Source organism: Vanacampus margaritifer, chromosome 6, assembly GCF_051991255.1.
Source record: "Vanacampus margaritifer isolate UIUO_Vmar chromosome 6, RoL_Vmar_1.0, whole genome shotgun sequence".
NCBI lineage: Eukaryota > Metazoa > Chordata > Actinopteri > Syngnathiformes > Syngnathidae > Vanacampus > Vanacampus margaritifer.
In genome coordinates, this window is record NC_135437.1 from 25,565,909 (window position 1) to 25,587,407 (window position 21,499).

The 21,499-nt window shown below is 37.1% G+C and overlaps 1 protein-coding gene across 1 annotated transcript; it reads left to right on the plus strand.

Annotated features, from left to right (window-relative positions):
* Positions 1 to 446: 446 nt before the first annotated feature.
* Positions 447 to 19,057, plus strand: ca5a (carbonic anhydrase Va). Its single transcript, XM_077567745.1, has 7 exons — positions 447 to 922; positions 5,789 to 5,986; positions 8,077 to 8,195; positions 10,964 to 11,059; positions 11,579 to 11,641; positions 12,361 to 12,519; positions 15,841 to 19,057. Exons 1-7 carry the CDS (start codon positions 778 to 780, stop codon positions 16,009 to 16,011), a joined length of 951 nt encoding a protein of 316 aa, XP_077423871.1. The 5' UTR covers positions 447 to 777; the 3' UTR covers positions 16,012 to 19,057.
* Positions 19,058 to 21,499: the final 2,442 nt, after the last annotated feature.

Genomic DNA, 21,499 nt, shown 5'->3' on the forward strand with positions numbered 1-21,499 from the left:
CAAGTACGAATCACAACTTTTACAGATACAAATTTACACTTTCAGTACAGGTACATTTTTTTTTGTACAGGTACAAATCATGACTTTTACAGGTACAAATTTGTTTTTACAGATACAATTTTTTTATTACAGATACAATTTTTTTTTTACAGGTACAATTTTTTTATTACAGATAAAAATTTTTTTTTTACCGGTACACATTTTTTTTACAGGTACAAATCACGACTTTTACAGATACAAATTTTGACTTTTTTTACAAGTTAGTTTTGCACCATATTTACCTCCATAGTACACAATACTCTAGATGTTGCCTATAAAGAGATTTGAAGGGACACGATGTACAGTCCGTATGCAGTCATCACCAATGTTGACACTGCCGTCCTTCTGAGGTCGATGCTGATTGGCCGACATTGCAGACCCTCCTCTTTCCGTCTACAGACAACAATCACTAACGACGGGGGCGCGGGTGGTGGTCCTGTCTCGACTGCACTTAACTGTTCGCTTTTTTAAACAAATAGACGCCGCGGCGTCACAGAGACAGCTGTTTTTGTTCTCCATTTAATTTTTGGCAGCGTATGACGGTAAAGCTACCTTCTCCCCGCTTCAGTGACGCAAGCAGAAGTAGGAAGAGCCTGCCGACCCGTCAGTGCAGCTCGCGTCAACTGACAGCTAACTTTGGGCTAGTTCAACAACACACTGGTTAGCTGTACGGTCGGGGAAGGGAGACTCTTTCGTTAGCCGACTGCTTTCACAGACGAAACGCGGGACTGCATCAAGATGGTGACTTTGTCATCAGTAATTCGACCTCTGGCTTCTCAGCTTCAGCGGCAGCTCTTCAGGCACACCAGGAGGAGTCTGCGGCTCACCCCCGTCCGCGGATGCAACCTGACAGCGTGTTCCAGCAGATACGTGTTGTCGCAAAGTGAGTACAGTATCTGCTTATTAAAACACGACGATATGCTGCATCTCGGTTACTCGTGTTTGTGACATCTTGCCTCGCAGAGCTGTCAATCGGTAGCTTTGTTGATGTGGGAAACGTGCAGAGAGTGTATTGGAAAACTCGTACTAGACTTTCGTTGTAATTGGATTTCAAATGTAGCCTACGCCGCTGACACCGCAGATTTTGCTTTCCAGCTTTTGGGTTAGTGTTGATGTCCATGATCGCTATGTGTAGCATAAGGACATACGAGCCTGTGTATTTAATCTCCTTATCTGTCTACGAGGATTCTAGTGTGTTTGGTTCCCAATGAGCATCACTATCAGGTGTCTCACGATAGAACCTGACTGAAGTTTGACAACCAATGACACACAGTAGATCAATTAATCAATTGCGTATACAGTATTCCGAAACACCCCAGCAACACATTGAGCATGTTCCTGGTGCAAGCTTAAAACCCTGACTCCAATCATGCAAACTTCACTGAGATAACTCAGCTACAACTTCTTTGCCACACCCAATAAATAACCAGCCTTTCTTGTTCTCTTGTGCCAAGCAGAACCAGTTTGGACATTCTCATTCAAGGTGTCTGACTAAGAGGCAAATCATGCATGAGTTCACCTCCCTTGAGGTTAGAGGGCCCATTATATTCCTGAGCTTTCATGGTAATGATTACTAACATAGAATGAATTGCACATTATGTATTCTTGAATTATATACCTGCGAACAAAATTATCACAAAAAAAACAAAACATTTTGAGATAGTGTAAGCTATCATAGTGGACTCATAAATGTAAAATATTTCACTCAGATGCCCCACTCATCAATAACTCATTCTGTGAAAATACTGCACCTCTTTGTCCAATGCACAGATATTGTGTTTAGGTCAATTACTTCAAACGTCAAATTGGCTGTTGATATACATTGTGTGTGCACTGTGCACAACACAAGTGTTGTTGTTGACAATTGCCATTTCCATTTTGCAGCATGGTTAGCGCAGTGTGTCACTGTCAACCGCAAGCAAAATGAGCTTTAACTGCACATCATCAAGATAGGTAGCTAATTTTATATACCAAACCACTGACGGTGAGAACAAAATGTAATCCGATTCCCTCATTTATGGTCAAGGATAGACACAGCTATTGATTTAGATAACAGTCATAAAATAACCATGCATCCACGGTATTCTGATTAACTCATTCACTGCCATTGACGACTATAGACGTCAAAAATTCATGTGAACTATTTGTATTAGTGTAACGTTTTTTTCCATTTCATTTCTTTTTTTTAATGAAAACCTAGAAAAAAAAATTGGGGGTAAACTTATAACAGATATAGAATTTGTGAATAATCAGGAGTCAACTATTGAAGTCATGCGATTAATTACGATTAAAAATTGTAATCGTCTGACGCCCCCTTTTTTTTTTTTAAATTAGGGGCGCCAGGCGATACATTTTTTTTTTATTGTAACTAATCACATGACTTCACTAGTTAACTTACGATTGATCACAAATTTTAGATCTGTTTTCATACTCCTGTTAGCAAAAGTGGAAAAAAAATGTTACACTAATAGAAATAGTTAAAATGAATTTTTGACGTCTATAGCCGTCAATGGCAGTGAATGAGTTAATATTGTATTTTTGGAATATTAATTAAGCTGAAAAGCTACTTGTTCATCCATCTCAAGTGGCAGCCATTTTGCCTTGTCCTGCCACTTGCTGTCAACTGAAAATGACATCACAGTGCCTATAAAGGCTCAGGTAACGACCATCACGGTTCACCTGTTTTCTGGATTTGGTCATGTGACGTTTGTAAACTGAGGCATTAGGCACTGTGATGTCTTTTTCAGGTGACACCAAGTGGAAGTACCTACAAGGAAAAATGGCCGCACCATGAGATGGATAAAAACAGATGGATTTTTCTGCTTCAATCCTATTCCACACACGTAATATTAATCAAAATACCGTGTTTATACTAGGAGGCGCATAAAACATATTATTGTAAATAAATCTTTAGACTTGATTTACTCTGTATATAAATAGTAAAATAAATATATGGTCACTACTTTGCAGCTTTTCATCTATCCCAGGGTTTCCTGGAATGTGACCTTTTCGATTAATGAGGGACTAACAACCTATTCACACTCACATAGCATAACATATTTTGGGGATGTGGCAGGAACTGTAGCACCTGTTACACCTGCAGAAACCCTGGAACACCTGTGAAGCAGACGTGCTAATCACTACCCTATGAGACAATATATATTAACAGGGATGTGATTTTTCCGCTAATTCGCGGAATTTCACTTTTTTTATCCCCCCCCCAAAAAAAAAATCCGATTTTTTTATTTTATTATTATTATTATTTTATTTTTTATTTTTTGTTTAGTAGTTCATTGTGTATGCACATGACTCCGACAGATAACATCTTCTGCTATAACAAAGACATTTGTGGTATGCTCTAATATGAGTTACTTTTCATTTGGTCATGATACAATTATTTGTTCATGAAATTTGAACTCTTCAACATTATTTATGTGTTAACTTAGTAATCACATTAGTTAGATATGATGATATTCTCAGTGATAGTTTTTAAAAGCAAAGGCAGTCCAATGTTTTTGAATGTGACTGATTTTGAGTTGACTAAAACTGCCATTTTATATGGGATAGTTCAATATACATTGAAAATTTATGCTGTTGTTTTGTCTATTTCTTTGTCATGTGAGTGCATTGAAAGTACTTAAAAACACGGAAAACCCATGAGCTCCGGGGGGCTGTGCCCCCCTTGTCCCCCCACCAGGGCACAGCCCTGGACCTAGCTGGGTCAGACCCCCGGCTAAATTTTCAGATAATTTCACTTTGGACAAATCACATCCCTGTATTAAATTGGTGTGTGGTGGTGTTTTGCATTTAAAATACTGTCCTGAAATTGGTTCTCCTAGTCAACTGCAAGTTTGAGTGTCTCTTTTTCCCTTTACCTGGGATTCTCAATCAGTCAATAACCAGTGCTAGACAATACACCCTGCTTGCTGTAATTACCATTTAGGGCAGCAGAGGACGCTATCGCTATTCTGTGCAGCAAATGTTCCATAGGTGTACTTTAAAATAAAATGTCTTTAACAAAACTGGAAAGCTGGATATGAAAAAAAAAAAACAAATTCATGGGATGTTTTGTAGTACAAATGCCATTTTTATTTGTTCTTTGCTGAAGCAAAGGTTTTGTAGTTCAAAGAAAAAAGAAATAGCAATCTATAAATATATAGTATGTATACAGAAGTCTCAATTTACCTTGAGTCGAGATAACTCTAAGACAAGATAAGCTACAATAAGTAGTCACTATTTGCGACTGTTTAATTTGTGTTCACACTTATCAGGCTCAGAAAACACATTTTTCACTACTGAATGGAGGAAGTTTGTCCACATTATTGGACTATTAATTTTTGTAGATTGCAAATAAATTTCCATTTTAGTATGGTGTAGTTGGACTTTGTTATGATGCTATGATTTGCTACATTTATATCACGCCCTGCTCAGTAGTCCAGTGGTCAACGTGAATGAAAACACAAGGACAAAATTAACAGCACGGCGGATCAAATCTGGCTCTTATTTCAGATTACTTTTCTGTGTGGGTGTGTTTATTTTGTGGGGAATAACAAAGTGGAGTGTTCAACAATCTTAGCAACACCTGCTCACTGAGTTCAAAGTTTAAAGCCTTTGTCATTGTCCTCACATTATTTCGCTGTGTGATTTGGTTAGTAAGTAAGTTAGTAAGTAGCTCTCTGACCTAACTTTATGGCTACACCTCCACAATTTTGAGATTGAGTTATTTTGCACCTCATGAGATGTTTGCTACTGTCTTCTGGATTTCATAAAGTTCCATTTTGGTTTTAGCATTGTTCTTGTTCCGTTGTCTGTGGCTTTGTGGCGAGGAAGAGTCGTGATGTCGACAAGAACGGACTCCAAGCGGACGCAGGGCGGCTGACTGAGCGTGAAAAGCTTTGAAAGCACGTCATTCGCACCGTTGCAATAACAGAATTGGGCAGCCAAGTGCTCCCAGGAGGAGTCGCCAAAGGCTTAAGGAGATGAAGGTCATCTCCCAGTCAGACCTGTTCAGCTTTGCTCGCAGCGGAAACCTTAAGCCTTGTGCTGCATGATTGCAGATGAAGACAATCAGCGGTTGTTTCTCAGTCGGTGACAGCTACACCACAATGATTGTTACCTTTTACAGATGCAGTCTCTCATGCTTAAGGCAGCGAGAGATTCTGTCCTTATAGGCTGCCCTTTTCAAACACACATGTACATTTGTTTTTTATGACTTCCAGGAAAAGATACAATCAGAAGAAGCTCGGGAGAGAAAGCTGATTTTTTTTTTTGTGTGCGTGTGTGTAATTAGTCAGGTCCTCGTACAGACTTTGGCCTGAGAGGGCTTTTTGACCCAGCCAGGGGTCCCGGTCTGATTCCCTCCCTGTGGAGGGAAGCTGGGGGCGTGCCAGGACATTCCGCAGGTTACTTTGTGTGCAGCCAGCCCACTTTGCTATTTAGTCATTACCTTTAAGGAAGAAATGTACGTTTAGCAGGAAGTAGAATTACTCAGCTGCTGCTTTTGCATTCACTTCTTTCAAGGCAGCCTGAGAAGCCGGTCTGTCTATAAGTTTCTATTACAGAGTCACTTCTCAGAGTGGCAGTTAAAATTTTTATTTGCAAATCATGGACTGCTGTTTAGCAAAGCAGGAAGCAGCTGAATACAACGTGGAAAGTAGGTTTGTTTTCTGTTATGTGTTTCTCAGTAGTGTATATTATGATTTGTGTTTGCCTTTCTCTTCTTTCTTTTAACCACCCTTGCCTTGTCCAGTGCACCCCATGTGGCAGGGACCCCTCGCCATTCCCGGAGGTGACCGCCAGTCTCCGATTGATATTGTGGTCCGCAAGAGCGTCTTTGATTCCCAGCTGAAACCTTTGATCGCTGACTATGACCCAACGACTTGTCAGCAAATCTGGAACAATGGTTACTCCTTCCTGGTTGAATACGATGACACTACGGACAAGTCAAGTAAGCGATCTTCCGTTAAATATCCATGTGTTTGTGTTCCGAAAACAAAATGGCTCAGCTATCACTCAATTTAATAGTTGGTTCTTTGTTCCTGGGAACAAAGCTACCTTTGAATTAAGCGCAAACTGTGAGGTTTTAGCCACGTGCAAAGGATGCTGTCCTTTGTCAGCCTTTCCTAAAGAGCGCCCTGTGGTAAAAGTCAGTTAGGAAGGAAATGTTAACACTGAAGAGGCGTGGATAAAACCCACCATGTGGCTCTGGTGACTGTCATGTGACTGTGACTGTGTTGGTCATTCTCTAGAGTGTACAAATAGCTTACACAATAAAACAGACTGTTAATAAATCAAGTCTTGTAGACTGCTTATGCAAATTTTTTTTTTTTTTGGAAGGGGGGGGGGGGGCGTGGGGTTTGAAAAAAAAAAAGATACTTTAAAAAGAAAAAAATACTCTGGTTTAGGTCACATCACGTTTGGAGTCTTTGTGTAATGAGCTTAAAATGTAACAGAGAAAACCACAGCATTTTATTTTTATTCTTGATTTTTTTTTTCTTATTCAGATTTTTAATTGACTGTTTTTTAATTTACTGTATGCTTATGTTGCCTGTACTGTGCACTTTGGGATTTATTTTTATAAATGTAAATTGTGTTACAAATAAAATCTTTGATTACCATTTTTTTTTTTAAAGTTGAAATGTGGATAACAATATTTTAGTACTCGATTTAACAGACTATGGATGTGTCATTTAAAACATTAACATCATTTGTCGCTCCGTAATACCGTAATCAAAACTGAGCAAACATTTTTAGCTTTGTAAAAGTCAGAATGTTTGATCCAAGTCTTAAATGCATTTTCTAATTAGATTGTGCAATTGTTCATAAAATAAACTTTTTTTGCCTATATGGTTTACACAAAGTTAAGGTCAAATCAGTATGCATGTATGCATGTTCCTTTTTAGTGTTAATTTACCTGTTGCAATTTTAACCTCTCGTCAACCTTTTTGGGATTATAGTTTTATGTCAAAGCAAAAAACAAAACACTTTAAATATTAAAGAATATAGGAAGACGTTCAAGGAAGCAACGGTCAAACGTGAGTATGTCAACTGCACTGCAGCCATTTTTTTAGTCTTTTATTTAAAATCAATACTTAACTCATTCACTGCCATTGACGGCTATAGACGTCAAAAATTCATTTGAACTATTTCTATTAGTTTAACATTTTTTCCCACTTTTGTTAACAAGAGTATGAAAGCCTAGAAAAAAAATATTGTACATTTAGAACAGATATAAAATTTGTGATTAATCGTGAGTTAACTAGTGAAGTCATGCGATTATTTACGAAAAAATTTAATCGCCTGACGCCCCTAATTTTTTAATAATCTTTTCTTTAAGAAAAAGTAATTTTATTTTTTGTTTTTAATAATGTTTTCTTTAAAAAATAATAATAAAAGAAAAAGAAAAAGAAAAGATTATTAAAAATTTGGGGCGTCAGGCGATTAAAAATTTTAACCATAATGAATCGCATGACTTCACTAGTTAACTCACGATTAATCCCAAATTTTATATCTGTTCTAAATGTATAATAAAAAAATTCTAGGTTTTTATACTCTTGTTAACAAAAATTGGAAAAAATTAAAATTAAATTAATAGAAATAGTTCAAATGAATTGTTGATGTCTATAGCCGTCAATGGCAGTGAATGAGTTAATGCCCAATTCTAAAGCAACGGTTTTGTCATAATCTGTAAATTATGGTACTAGTGTACATTATACACTACATTGATATACAGGTACTGTTGCTGTAACTCGTTGGAAAGAATGCCAGTGCCCTTGGGCAAAGCAAGTACCGACTGAATAATAGCTGCAATTTCAGTTACACGATGTGTAGTTCATAGACAAAATAATCATGACGTCTGTTGGTTGACTTTATGAACAACCTGCTCACCTGCCCACTTTTGAGAGATCATTTTCCCCTGAGCCAATAACATAACTGTGACATGGCCTTTTTTTTTTTTTTTTTTAAATCACTGTTATTGTTAAATGTGTGTGTTGAAGTCAACGTAGCAAGATCATGTCCTCTCATTTGCTGCCACAGCTTTGAAAGGGGGCCCTTTGCAAGACAAATATAGACTGTGCCAGTTCCACTTCCACTGGGGCGAGAGCAATGCCTGGGGGTCAGAGCACACCGTGGACAGGAGGTTATTTGCTGCAGAGGTATGCTACAATCTATACAGTGCGTTTTCACTTACTAGTCTCATTGCTTGGATGTTTAAATGATGTGGTCACGTATATAGAATTTTTTAACCTAATTCCGGTTACTTAATTCTGTCTGTTAGCGAGAGCCACTACATCGTGATAACTTGCATTGATGTTTCTGCATTTGGCAATTTATTATTATATTATATTATTAGTATGGGATTTTTTTTAATGGGCTTTAGGTGAACTGATGAATACACACACGCTCGCACGCACGCACGCACACACACGCACGCACATACACTTACTCACGCACATACAAAAAAAAAAAAATATATATATATATATATATATACATATATGTGTGTATATGTATATATATATATATATATATATTTAAAAAAAAAACATTTATTAAATTTTTTAATTTATTTGTTTTTTTTAAAAAAAATAAATAAAAATAAAATAAAATAAATGATGTGGTCAGATGAGCAAATTACTTTTCAGGTGTATAATGGTCATCCTAGTTAGCCTGGAAATCCAGACTCACTGGCAGCTTTGCCGGAGAGTGAGTCTGGTCAACCGTCCTATCAGTCGCATTTCTGAGGCGGGGCAAACCTGAGCTAACAGACAGTGGACTGAACCAATGAGCAAAGAAGCGGACGTGACGTCAGATAAAACAGCTCTTTGAAGTCGGAGGAAAAAGCCAACATTCAGCCGAAGAGAGACAGTAGAGAATGACCTATGTTGTTGTTGCGGGAACATTTTGAAGAGTGACGTCATGCAAATAGACAAATTTGATTTGCCGGCCTGTTTTCTCTTTCAAGAAAGTGGGTGTGGCTTGATTGTTGTATTTGTGTTACTTTAATGGGGAAAAGAACACACTACGGCATGAGAGGCACAAATGTATTAAATAAAGTTTGTTAATTTCAGCAGGAACATCCATATGCAACAAAAACATTTATTCCATATTTGCTCCAAGATATTTTCATTACAGAGTCATATGAAGAGAGAATTAGGTTGTTACATCATTAACTCTTTGACTGCCAAAAACGTTAAATAACGTTTAGTAAAATCCTATGGAGGAGTGCCAAAGACGTTAAAAGACGTTTGTTTCAAAACAGAGGTGAAATTAACCATTTTCTATTGTTGATTACTGAAAAACGGAATAAGGTAGAAACAAACTTTTTTTTCTGATGAAAGATGAGAGTCCAATCTTTCATTTGGTAGTATGTGTGTTTCCATAGTCCAAACACATAATTTTCTGTGGACCTTGAAAGATCAGTCAAAAATGCTTAAATCGGCTGGCACCCACGGTATCCCTTTTCTGAAAACGTCTGGCAGTCAAAGAGTTAACATACATCAAACAAAAATAATTAGGGTAGCACACTGGAGTTGCAGTTAGTATGTCATAGTTGAGAAGGTTCAGGGTTCAAATCTTGGCTCAAACCTTTCTGTGTGGAGCTCTCCGGGCACTCTGGCTTCTTTCCGCATTTGAAAAAGGCATTTTAGGTTAATTGAAGACTCTAATTTGCGCATTGGAATAAATGTGAGACTTATGTGTGTCCAGGCGACCAGTCCAAGGTGTGCTTCTCACCGAAACTCAGATGGGATGGTCTCAGAAGTTAATGGACATAATTACTGTAATAGACGATCATTCAGCTATATTGTACGTTAGCTGTTGAGCATCAATTCCCAATCGTTAATACATCAAAACACAATTGTGTGCACAATAACAATGTAATGGCTCACGTTAATCACTCAAACACCGTCCCCCCTCAGCTTACTTTCAAAATCATTCAGCTCATTGTTTTTGGATTAATTGACCTGAATATTTACTGTTCTGCTCCAGTCCAAGCGCTGCCATCGGCAGGCAGCTTTTTGTCCATCCCTTGCTGTCAATCACTTATATGCAACTCTCACAGTTAGCATAGCATGCTAATCAGAGATTCTAAGTGTGGTTTAGAACCTAAGCTTCTCTTTTGTCTATTTAAATTAGTCTTTGCTGCTAGTTGCGTAACTGTTACATCAAGTGTTTATCTGCTACCGTAGTTTTCTACTGTTATGGGCGTGTCTTCCACTTACTCCCTTTATATGTCTTTTTGCCAAGCCCGAATTGCCAGTGCTGGGAATTTGTTCACGTCAGAGTTGCCATGACTCAGCTACCTTTGCATTCATGTTTGCTTGGGGAGGCTCAAATTGCAGTCAATCGTGTCTGACAATGGGATTAAATGGGAAATAAATAGCATTTTTTTTCTTCTTTTGTATCTACAGTAGTCCCTTCAATGTAACTTATCACTTATTATCAGTGTGGGAAAACAGTTGACATTTACAACCAGAATAACAAAACAATAAAACACGTACTACTCATACGACCTTTGGACACAGCTCTTTAAAAATAAGTATCGGTGACATTTTAAGAAACTATAAAATTATTACATGCCTTGAACAAAACACTGAGGCACTCACATGGCCACTTGATTAAAAAAAAAAAACGCCATGGGTATTATTATTATTATTATTATTATTTTAATGAAAATAATATTTTGCTTACCTCAATTAGTCGAATAAGAGAGTGAACATTTTTAGATATAGTGGCGCTGGACTATATTCGATGTCACATTGCATTTACTTACTGGAGACCCAAAACAACCAGTTAGTTAGAAAGTACTGTACAGTATACAAATCAGAGAGAAAGACCAAAGAAGAGTCTGAGTTCATCGTTTTTTGCCTCTTGCACCTCCATTGAAGCTAATGGTTGGCACGTGTACTGTTTGTGCTCTCAGCTTCACTTGGTCCACTGGAACTCAGATAAGTACAGTCTGTTTGAGGAGGCAGTGATGGAGGACAACGGCCTGGGTGTTATCGGAGTTTTTCTCAAGGTAACACACACACACACACACACACACACACACAGTTAAAGAACATTCAGAGAACACTTTCAGCATCTGGTTTGCACACACTGTATGTGGCGGCACAGTGGCCTAGTGGTTAAGACATCCGCCTCACAGTTAGGTGGTTGCAGCCTTCCGCTGTGGTGTTTGTTGATCAGTCCAGGGTGTATTGTGCATCTCACTCTAAATGAGCTGGAATGAGCTCCAGTTTACCCCCCCCCCCCCCAAAAAAAAAATATATTAATTTATTGATGTTGCTCTTATTTATGTACAACTTTATGTTACTTTTAGAAATAAAAACGTCAAAACTTGATTACTCTGTTTTGAGTTCAAAGACGGCTCAGTCTGAAATAAGCTTTGTGGTTTGCTGCCAAATTCCCCCTCCATCAATTTCCTACCTAGTAATGCGCAGCATTTGGCCAAAAGCATTTCCGACATGAACGATTAAGAATGATCCGTCGATGTATCATGCACATTCCTAATCCAAACAACTCTACACTTGTGTAGGTGGGGAAGAGACACGACGGTCTGCAGAAACTGGTGGATGCTCTCCCTGCGATCAGACACAAGGTCCGTTTAATTTTTTTTAATTTGCATTCTTTGCTAAATGAATACCTCTTTAAAAAATATCCATCCATACTTACAATTCCTTGTTGAGGCAAAAATTGTTATGCACCTCTTAGACCCATAACGGTGTTACATTGGGCAGGTGTTCCTAATAAAAATGCCTTTGTATGCTTATGTAGGTCACTCTCATGCCTCCTACTTCTTACTAAATGACAATCAAATTACTTTACATTTAATGATGAAATCAAATGTGACAGTTGATATTGCATTTAATTGTGCAATAGTCTACTATTTATTCATCATGCTTATTATAGCAACATTATTTATGATTGTTTAGTCGAATTACTAACTCTTTGACTGCCAAAAACGTTAAACAACGTTTAGTAAAATCCTATGGAGGAGTGCCAAAGACGTTAAAAGACGTTTGTTTCAAAACAGAGGTGAAACTAACCATTTTCTATTGTTGATTACTCAAAAACGGAATAAGGTAGAAACAACTTTTTTTTTCTGATGAAAGATGAGAGTCCAATCTTTCATTTGGTAGTATGTGTGTTTCCATAGTCCAAACACATAATTTTCTGTGGACCTTGAAAGATCAGTCATTATAGCAACATTATTTATGATTGTTTAGTCGAATTACTAATTGGTGCCGTAAAAAAAAAAAATCAAAATGGACTCTATTGAAGATTCAACTGTTTATGTGCTGTGTGAAATGCCTGCAGGGAAGTGTGGTGGAGTTTACGAAATTTGACCCTGGTTGCCTGTTGCCGAACAACACTGACGATTACTGGACTTACCACGGCTCTCTTACAACGCCTCCTCTGACAGAGTCTGTCACTTGGATGGTCATGAAGCAGCCCATAGAAGTTAGCCATGATCAGGTATGTGTATTTGCAACATTTTCTCACTCCGATCACTCTCATATCTCTTACTTTCCTATTGGTCGGTCCTGAATGAAACAAAAAAGAAGTTCCTTTTGTGCTGCAAAGGAAAACACTCACATAGGGATTACATTCATGTGTAATAATGTACAGGACATCAGTGTTTTTAAACATGCTAAGGTAACACGGCGTACCCATATAGTGATTTTTGAAATGTGAGAGACCCCACACCTGTCTTGGAAAACATGTTCTGTATTTGAACGAGATTACCAACACACCCACCACACATAAAATCTCCAACTCCTCACCAAACTAGATGTCTGTTGTAGTACCAAGACTGACCTGTGAGAGGCAGCATGGCCCCACAGAGCATCCGACCTCCAGAAAACTTACTGAAGATGAAAGAGCAGAATTAACTGGTAGCAACAGAAGAAATAGAAGAAGCTTTGTGGTCTGTTTACTTAGGTGGTGACTCCATTGTAGTTGCAAACTCATCTGACTTGGGAGAAACGTGATACACACGGTGAACACAACCGGTTGCTCCCTTGTTTGGGTCCAGTGGCGGTGCCAGCTTCTGGTCACTTCCTAATTGTTTTTTTTGTTCTATTTCTCGTCTCAATTATGGATTCTGTAGAACACAGCTATCTCACAAAAGTGAGTATATGCCCTCACATTTCATTGGACATTTAAATCTTTCTTTTTATGGGACAACAGTGTCAATTTATTGTTCTCTCAAAAGAACTCCAAATACAGCCATAAATAGCTGAATTCATCCATCCATCAAATCCCTGGCAACAAAAGTGAGTGCATCCCTACGCGAAACTGCCCAAATTTTCATCATTTTGCGTGGCCACCATTATTTTCCAGCATTGCCTTGGTAAACCAATGTATTGTTGGGAAAGTGCCTCAATCCACATATAGTGCCATCGCTTCAGGGGTCAGCAGCCTTTGCTGTAAAAGAGCCATTTCAGGCCAAATAAATAACCAAAAATCTGTCTAGAGCCGCAAAACATTTGAACATTGTGGTGAACGAAACATTGTGTTAGTGTTAGCCTAATGTACTGAGGGCCCGACAGCTAATTAGAGCTGCGCCATAACAGAAAAATATGCAGCACCCAATACTTTCAGATTCATTTTCTTCTACCTTTCGTCTTCCGTTCTTAGATTTTATTCTATTTTATTTTTTTCACATTTCATTTTTCATGCATTTTTAGACTTTTCTGCCTTTCTGTCAAATTTCTGACATTTTTGGCAATTTTATGGACATGTTATGGCAATATGCCTCTCATTTTGTGGCTCTTTTTTTCTGCCTGATTTGCTATCAATTTTCTGACATTTTTGGCAACATTGTGGACATTTTATGGTAATTTTCAGGATGTCTTATTTTGTTTGTGGACATTTTATTGTTACTTTTTGAACATTTTCTTTTCTGACTTAAAAAAAAAATCTGACTTTTTTCAGCAATTCCAAAGACATTTCATGTTAATTTTCTTTTTTTGTTTTTGGACATGTTATTGTTACTTTTTGAACATTTTCTTTTCCTCCTTTGTATTTAATTCTCTGACATATTTGGCAATTTCATGAACATTTTATTGTAATGTTCTGATTTTCTTCTCTCTTTTTGGATATTTTATGATCACTTTTTGGAGATTTTTAGGTATGTTTTAAAAACTTTTTCATCTACCTTTCGTCTTCCTTTTTCCGACAACTTAAAATTTTGGACTCTGTCATTAAAAAAAACAACTTAATGACTCACTTTTTATTTAATCAGGAATTCATTTGAATACTATTTTATATTATATATATATATATATATATATATATATATATAATATGTGAATTTTTACCCAAATTTTTTTTAGAGCTCCACAGGGAATCACAGGAGATGGACTAAAGAGCCTCATGTGGTTCCAGAGCCCAAAATTGCAGACCCCTTTTCTAGGCTAGCTTGCTGTGCAAAGCAGTACTTTTCTCTTGCATGTGTCGGTGACTTGGTGAGTGTGTGATATGAGAGCTTAGGCCATCAGCAAAATCAAGGTCTTGCAGTGCTGAGAAGAAGCTCCGTGGCACACCTCTTGTTTTGTCTTCTGTTGTGCGGCCCGTCACCCAGTTGATAACGATGTTGAAGAGCAATGCTTTTTTTTTTTCTCCAGGAGAGCTCAGTATTGTTCATTCGATTTGACATCATCATTGCTCTCCTTTTAAAAAAAAATAAAATAAAATAAATCCAACAAATCAATTAAAAAAAATTTAATAAATGTTTTTTTTTTCTTTTCTTTTTTAAATACATATACATATATATATATATATATATATATATATACACATATACACACATATATATATATATATATATATATATATATATATATATATATATACCCTTTTTTTTGTATGTGGGTGAGTATGTGTATGTGCGTGTGTGTGTGTGTGTGCGTGCGTGCATGCGAGCGTGTGTGTATTCATCAGTTCACCTAAAGCCCATTAAAAAAAAATCCCATACTAATAATATAATATAATAATAAATTGCCAAATGCAGAAACATCAATGCAAGTTATCACAATGTAGTGGCTCTCGCTAACAGACAGAATTAAGTAACCGGAATTTGGTTAAAAAATTCTATATACGTAGACCATGTTTCTATAAATTTTGATATTTGGTTTTTATTTGAGGCAGATATGAAGAGCAATGCTGACGTTGCACATCTTTGTCTGACTGCGATATTTACTAATTCCAGACTGCCCAGCTTTTGAAATGCATCGAAGGTCTTGATGAGGTCCACCATATGCTGTGCTATTCCAGACATCTTTTCAAAGTCCATCCAATTTATACTTGCCTCTGCTATTTGGTGTATTGCGCTATAAAAAGTACTAGTGGTATCTGTACTTAACTCTTTGACTGCCAAAAACGTTAAATAACGTTTAGTAAAATCCTATGGAGGAGTGCCAAAGACGTTAAAAGACGTTTTTTTTCAAAACAGAGGTGAAACTAACCATTTTCTATTGTTGATTACTGAAAAACGGAATAAGGTAGAAACAAACTTTTTTTTCTGATGAAAGATGAGAGTTCAATCTTTCATTTGGTAGTATGTGTGTTTCCATAGTCCAAACACATAATTTTCTGTGGACCTTGAAAGATCAGTCAAAAATGCTTAAATCGGCTGGCACCCACGGCATCCCTTTTCTGAAAACGTCTGGCAGTCAAAGAGTTTTAATATCAGTATCAGTGTCTACTCAAGAGTTGATTACTCGTATTGTATCAAACATTCCTATTTCAGTAATCGTGCCTGCTCATGTGAACTTTCTTCTTTTTCCTCCCAAGCTGGCCGTCTTCCGTAGCCTTCTGTTCACGTCGGCCGAGGAGGAGGTCCAGAAGAGCATGGTGAACAACTTCCGGGTGCAGCAGCCCCTGCAGGGTCGCACCGTGCGCTCCTCCTTCAGCCCCTTCCTAAAAGAGTCGCCGTCCGACCAAGATGACCAGCACACCCACTGATGCCACCGAGTGCAGTACTTTTGCATCCTGTTACAGTTGGTGCACCGAGTCAAGTGTATTTTCTCAAAGAAATTTATTTTTAAGTACAATCAGTACATTTAATTTTTTTTTTTTTTAAACGGTACTGGAAGTATGCGAGGAAAGTTTTACTTTAAGATCGTTTTTTTTTTTATAAATGTCATTTATATTTTAGCTACTGGTTTTACAAACTAATAACTGGTTGGTTATAAGTGACATCGGCAATTTTACAGATTTGTATTGTCATCAATTGTATTTATTCTAAATTGGCACTTTATTGAATTTATGTTTAATTAGCCCTATCGATCAGCAGCCTAAGGCTAACAACGGAGCTGCTGGTGTAGACCCAACAGCACCGTGTGCTGGCCACAGTGGATTTAATAGTTAACACCACCGTCATTGCATCACAGTGACGGACAGGACACTGACAACAAACATTACATCAGGTTTTATACTAACAGTCTTTTGTTTTTATACTGTCTTTGACGAGCATCCCACACAGCAAAATAAAGTTAAGTAATATCAATGAGCACTTAATCAGAATGCTCATATATACATTCACACATGCCATTCTTTTATGTGGATATTTTTTTAAAATCCTAAATAGATCATCTAGCGCGGTGCCTTGAATTATGTTGAACGGGACTTCCACTGTTTAATTCATTCACTGCCATTGACGGCTATAGATGTCAAAAATTTATTTGAACTATTTCTATTAATTTAAAAAAAAAAAATCCCCACTTTTGTTAACAAGAGTATGAAAACCTAGAATTATTTTAATTGTACATTTAGAACAGATATCACATTTGTGATGAATCGTGAGTTAACTATCGAAGTCATGCGATTAATAACAATAAAACTATTTAATCGTTTGATGCCCCTAATTTTGAATAATCTTTTCTTTCTTTTTTAACTTAGGGGCATCAGGCGATTCCATTTTTTAATTGTATTTAATCACATGACTTCACTAGTTAACTAGTTAAGATCAATCACAAATTTGATATCTGTTCTAAATGTACAATACATTTTCTAGGTTTTCATACTCTTGTTAACAAATGTAGAAAACATTTTGAAACTAATAGAAATAGTTCAAATGAATTTTTGACGTCTATAGCCGTCAATGGCAGTGAATGAGTTAAGTGGCAGTGGCAGTGAATGAGTTAATTGCTGAGAGGGACTCAAATTGCACTCGTATTGTGGGGTCATAATTGAAAAGAAGGAATCGCTTCAGTGGCTTATAATGTCTTCTTTCCTTGTTCACAAGGCTTGTTGTTTACATCTACTGCCACATTCATTGGGATTGATTCCACCGCAGAAAAGCCCAAAGGAAAAATAAATAAATAAAAGTGAAAATAAAAAACAGATACAAAAATATAATTTGAAAATTAAAAAAATATAAATGGAAATAAAAACAACAAAAAACATACATAAATAAATGCAAGTAAAAATAAAAAATAGACTTCAAAAATAAATATGGAAATATATACAAAAATAAATGTATAAATAGATTTAAATATCAAATAAGTAAAAAGACTACTCTTTTTACTCATATGAGGGAGATTTTGTTGATTTTATTTCCATTCATATATATTTTTTGTCTTTAGTTTTTGAATTACATTTTTTTTATATCTGTTTTTATTTTCACCTTTTTTATCTTGGCATTTTTGGTCCTCCGTAATGTCCTGCTCGAGCGCTGTTAAAAGGAAGAATCACTTCCTTTTGTAATTATTATTTTATTGTTCCTTGGTGTCTTAACACAAATGTGGCAATGCTGAAGCAGCCTTCATTTAAGAAGTTCATCCTACTCTCAATCATACCCATCAACTGTGCCTTGGGGGCGGCTCAATCATTACTATGCAACATTTGGCAAAGACAGCTTTTGAGATAGTATGTAGACAAAAACACAGTGAGGCCGATTATAAAAATGGGGGGTCATAGTGGACTAGGGATGAGGAGACAGAAGCTTGACAGTGTAGAAAACTGTTCTTTCGATGTTTCCTTCATGGCATGATTGTACTTGAAGAGTGTAGCTGACTGTGACATTAAGTGATGGCTACTATTCATCTTCATTTGAGAGGATGAAAGGCTCAGCCCTCACGGTTGTCGATGTAACAACATAAGTGTCCAAAGTGGACCCCCCCCCCCCTTTTTTTTTTTTTTTCTTGAAGTAGCCTTTTCTCCCATGAGCAGACACCCACCCTGAGCCATCTTCCCAGCAGGTCCTTGTTGGGGCCCAAGTGGAGTGATTGAAGCCGCTTATGACCGCTACACACCAAACTAGCAGGTCATGGGGTGGAGGTGGTCATTTTTTTGACATTGCCGCACATATTTATGACATGTAAATGTGTACATCAAAACATTTTCTGTCCATTTTATTGTTTGGTGGGGGGGGGGGGGGGGTCATCTAATGCAACACAACACTGCCTTCATCTCGTGTTTCACGGATGCATTTGACAGCACGTTATCAGCCTTCATGCATCATGGCATTTTATTATGTGGAACTTCATTGATGTGAACATAATTAATACAATGTTTCATTTGAATGACTATACGAGCTCAACGTTTATTCAATGATGATTCTGATGTAATTTTGTCTCTGCTTTTGTGTCTTGTAAAACTTTTTCAGCACTGTATTATTGAGTCTGAGTCATATTAAGATGACATGCTTTTTTTTCTTCTTCTTTTTTTTTTTTTTTACAAATCAATTGCTGTCATTATCATAATGCCTTTTATCATCTGCAGCTCTTGCAAACTGTTCTGTTTTTCAGGATCATAGAATGCCGACAGTCATGTATGTTGCACTATTTCTATATGCACTACATATTATGGCTGCTTATTTGTTTATGGGGCAGTCAACATTCCTGGACAGCAGGGACTCATCAAGTCTCTCAACTTCTGTACTGCAGCCGTGCAACCAGGAAGCGCTTTGAATGTACAAAAACAAATTGTTGATTGTCCTGATGGAGATGGATGGAAGCTGACATTGATTCATGTCATAGAAATACATTGATGTTTATTGTGAGAATAATTTTGTGTCCGTTTTTTTTTTTTATGCTGTTATTTCAATCCAATGCAAACAGTTTGAAATTATAGTTTAGAGTGACCAATGTAAAGATAAAGTTGTTGGTACACTACCTAAAGAATAGAAAGACAAATCAACAATTGTCTTGTGAAAGTGGTAAAAATCCCACATGAAAATTTACTGAAAATTAACTGATTAAAAACTTTTATTTATTTTTTATTTAATAGTTGATCAGTAAAATGTCAAAGCACAATGCAAATATATTTAATACTATTTTCTCTTTTCTTGTGCCATTTCCAGCCAGAATATAGCATTAAAAAAAAAAACTTTCGCACTCAAATTTTGGTCATGTATCACTAATGTAAGAAAGCATTCACACCCCAGCTTCTTTACACATTGGCATCTTCAATTAACACTAACTCTTTGACTGCCAAAAACGTTAAATAACGTTTAGTAAAATCCTTTGGAGGAGTGCCAAAGACGTTAAAAGACGTTTGTTTCAAAACAGAGGTGAAACTAACCATTTTCTATTGTTGATTACTGTAAAACGGAATAAGGTGGAAACAAACTTTTTTTTTTCTGATGAAAGATGAGAGTCCAATCTTTCATTTGGTAGTATGTGTGTTTCCATAGTCCAAACACATAATTTTCTATGGACCTTGAAAGATCAGTCAAAATGCTTAAAATCGGCTGGCACCCACGGCATCCCTTTTCTGAAAACGTCTGGCAGTCAAAGAGCTAATAGAATAGATGTATTTAAAACAAAATGGAGGACGTCTTGGGGTGATAAATGCCACAAGTCCATTTGCAACACCAAGAGGTGTCATTGTCTGTCTGTGCTCATCTTCTTCCTCTAAGCACATTAGCAGTGATCCCTTAACTATTTCTCAACTTCTTACAGGTGGACTCTCAGTGTTTGGGTGTTTCTTTTTTTTTTTTCCAACCCAGCATTCCCTATGCAGGTGTCCAGCAAGAATTCTCACAATACTTAGTGAGAAATGAAGTACATACAGCTGTCCCTAAGCGCATTGAACAAGCGAGCTGTTTTCAAATGTGAGGTTGAGTCGACTTTACTTGCTGTTTGGCACCATCAGACACAAAACTGAATACAATGAACACGAGATCAGGATAATATATAGCAAAGCATAAACCTGTCTTTAACTCTTTGACTGCCAAAAACGTTAAATAACGTTTAGTAAAATCCTATGGAGGAGTGCCAAAGACGTTAAAAGACGTTTGTTTCAAAACAGAGGTGAAACTAGCTGTTTTCTATTGTTGATTACTCAAAAACGGAATAAGGTAGAAACAACTTTTTTTTCTGATGAAAGATGAGAGTCCAATCTTTCATTTGGTAGTATGTGTGTTTCCATAGTCCAAACACATAATTTTCTGTGGACCTTGAAAGATCAGTCAAAAGATCAGTCAAAATGCTTAAATCGGCTGGCACCCACGGCATCCCTTTTCTGAAAACGTCTGGCAGTCAAAGTTAATAGCACAAATAAAAAAATACCTGCTAATGATTTGAGTCTTCAGTTGTTTTTTTTCTTTCCATAGCTGCATACAAATAAACAAACACAATTAAATTTAGTTGACAACATGTATTAACCTCAGCAAAACACAATAAACCATGTAGCTACCCAAAGGCAGTGTTGATTTACAGTCGATGTAAAGCAGACAAAACAACAACATTCTATGTTTTTGTTTTTACAAATATATAAACCCATTGTTCTCCAGATGACTCACCAGAGCAAAGGCCTGCTTTAGACCCAGGAACGAATTTGAAAAGAAAAAGCTTGGTCAAAGCCTTTGGGAGAAACCCCCAACCCATCCCATGCACGGAAACCTTTGAAGGCCCCTGACACAAGAAAGGGTTGTTTAGTGGCCCCCACCCAAATACCTGGGGTCCAAAGGGTGTGTTGTTTACAGACTCCTTTACACTGTTACCACAGCTGGGTGCGATAGTGCTCTCCATTGGAATCAAACTAGAAAAAGGCGCCCGTTGAAGTTGACCTTGCAGGGTGTTTGTTGTGTTTAGTGACGGGGGAGAAGGCTCGCCGTCTACCGGGACACAGCTTTCAGTCTCCTCTGGGTTTCCCACCATTGTTTGAATATGAGGCCTGATTGTGTGTGATTTAATGATCGCAGTAAATAGTAACTCGATAATTATTAGTATTTTGCCATTTGAAAAGACATAGCTTTGAAATTTTCCAGTTGAAAGCAGTTCCCACTTGTCTTAATAAAAGCTCGTTGACATTCATTGCTAAACTATAAAGAGGTATGTTATACTTAAGTCAATTATTTTCTTCACCACAGATGAAGGAAATGACTTCCCCGCTCCATCATGGTCCACAGAAAAATGCACAGGCGAAAAAGGATGTATTTATTGCATTGTAGTAGTAAATAAAGATGCATAATGATACTGTATGTTGATACAACCTGTTTTTAATG

Coding starts and splice junctions, on each gene's coding strand:
- ca5a (XM_077567745.1), top strand. CDS start 778: ATGGTGACTTTGTCATCAGTAATTCGACCTCTGGCTTCTCAGCTTCAG. Junction 923..5,788: donor CAGATACGTGTTGTCGCAAA/GTGAGTACAGTA, acceptor TGCCTTGTCCAG/TGCACCCCATGTGGCAGGGA. Junction 8,196..10,963: donor GGAGGTTATTTGCTGCAGAG/GTATGCTACAAT, acceptor TTGTGCTCTCAG/CTTCACTTGGTCCACTGGAA.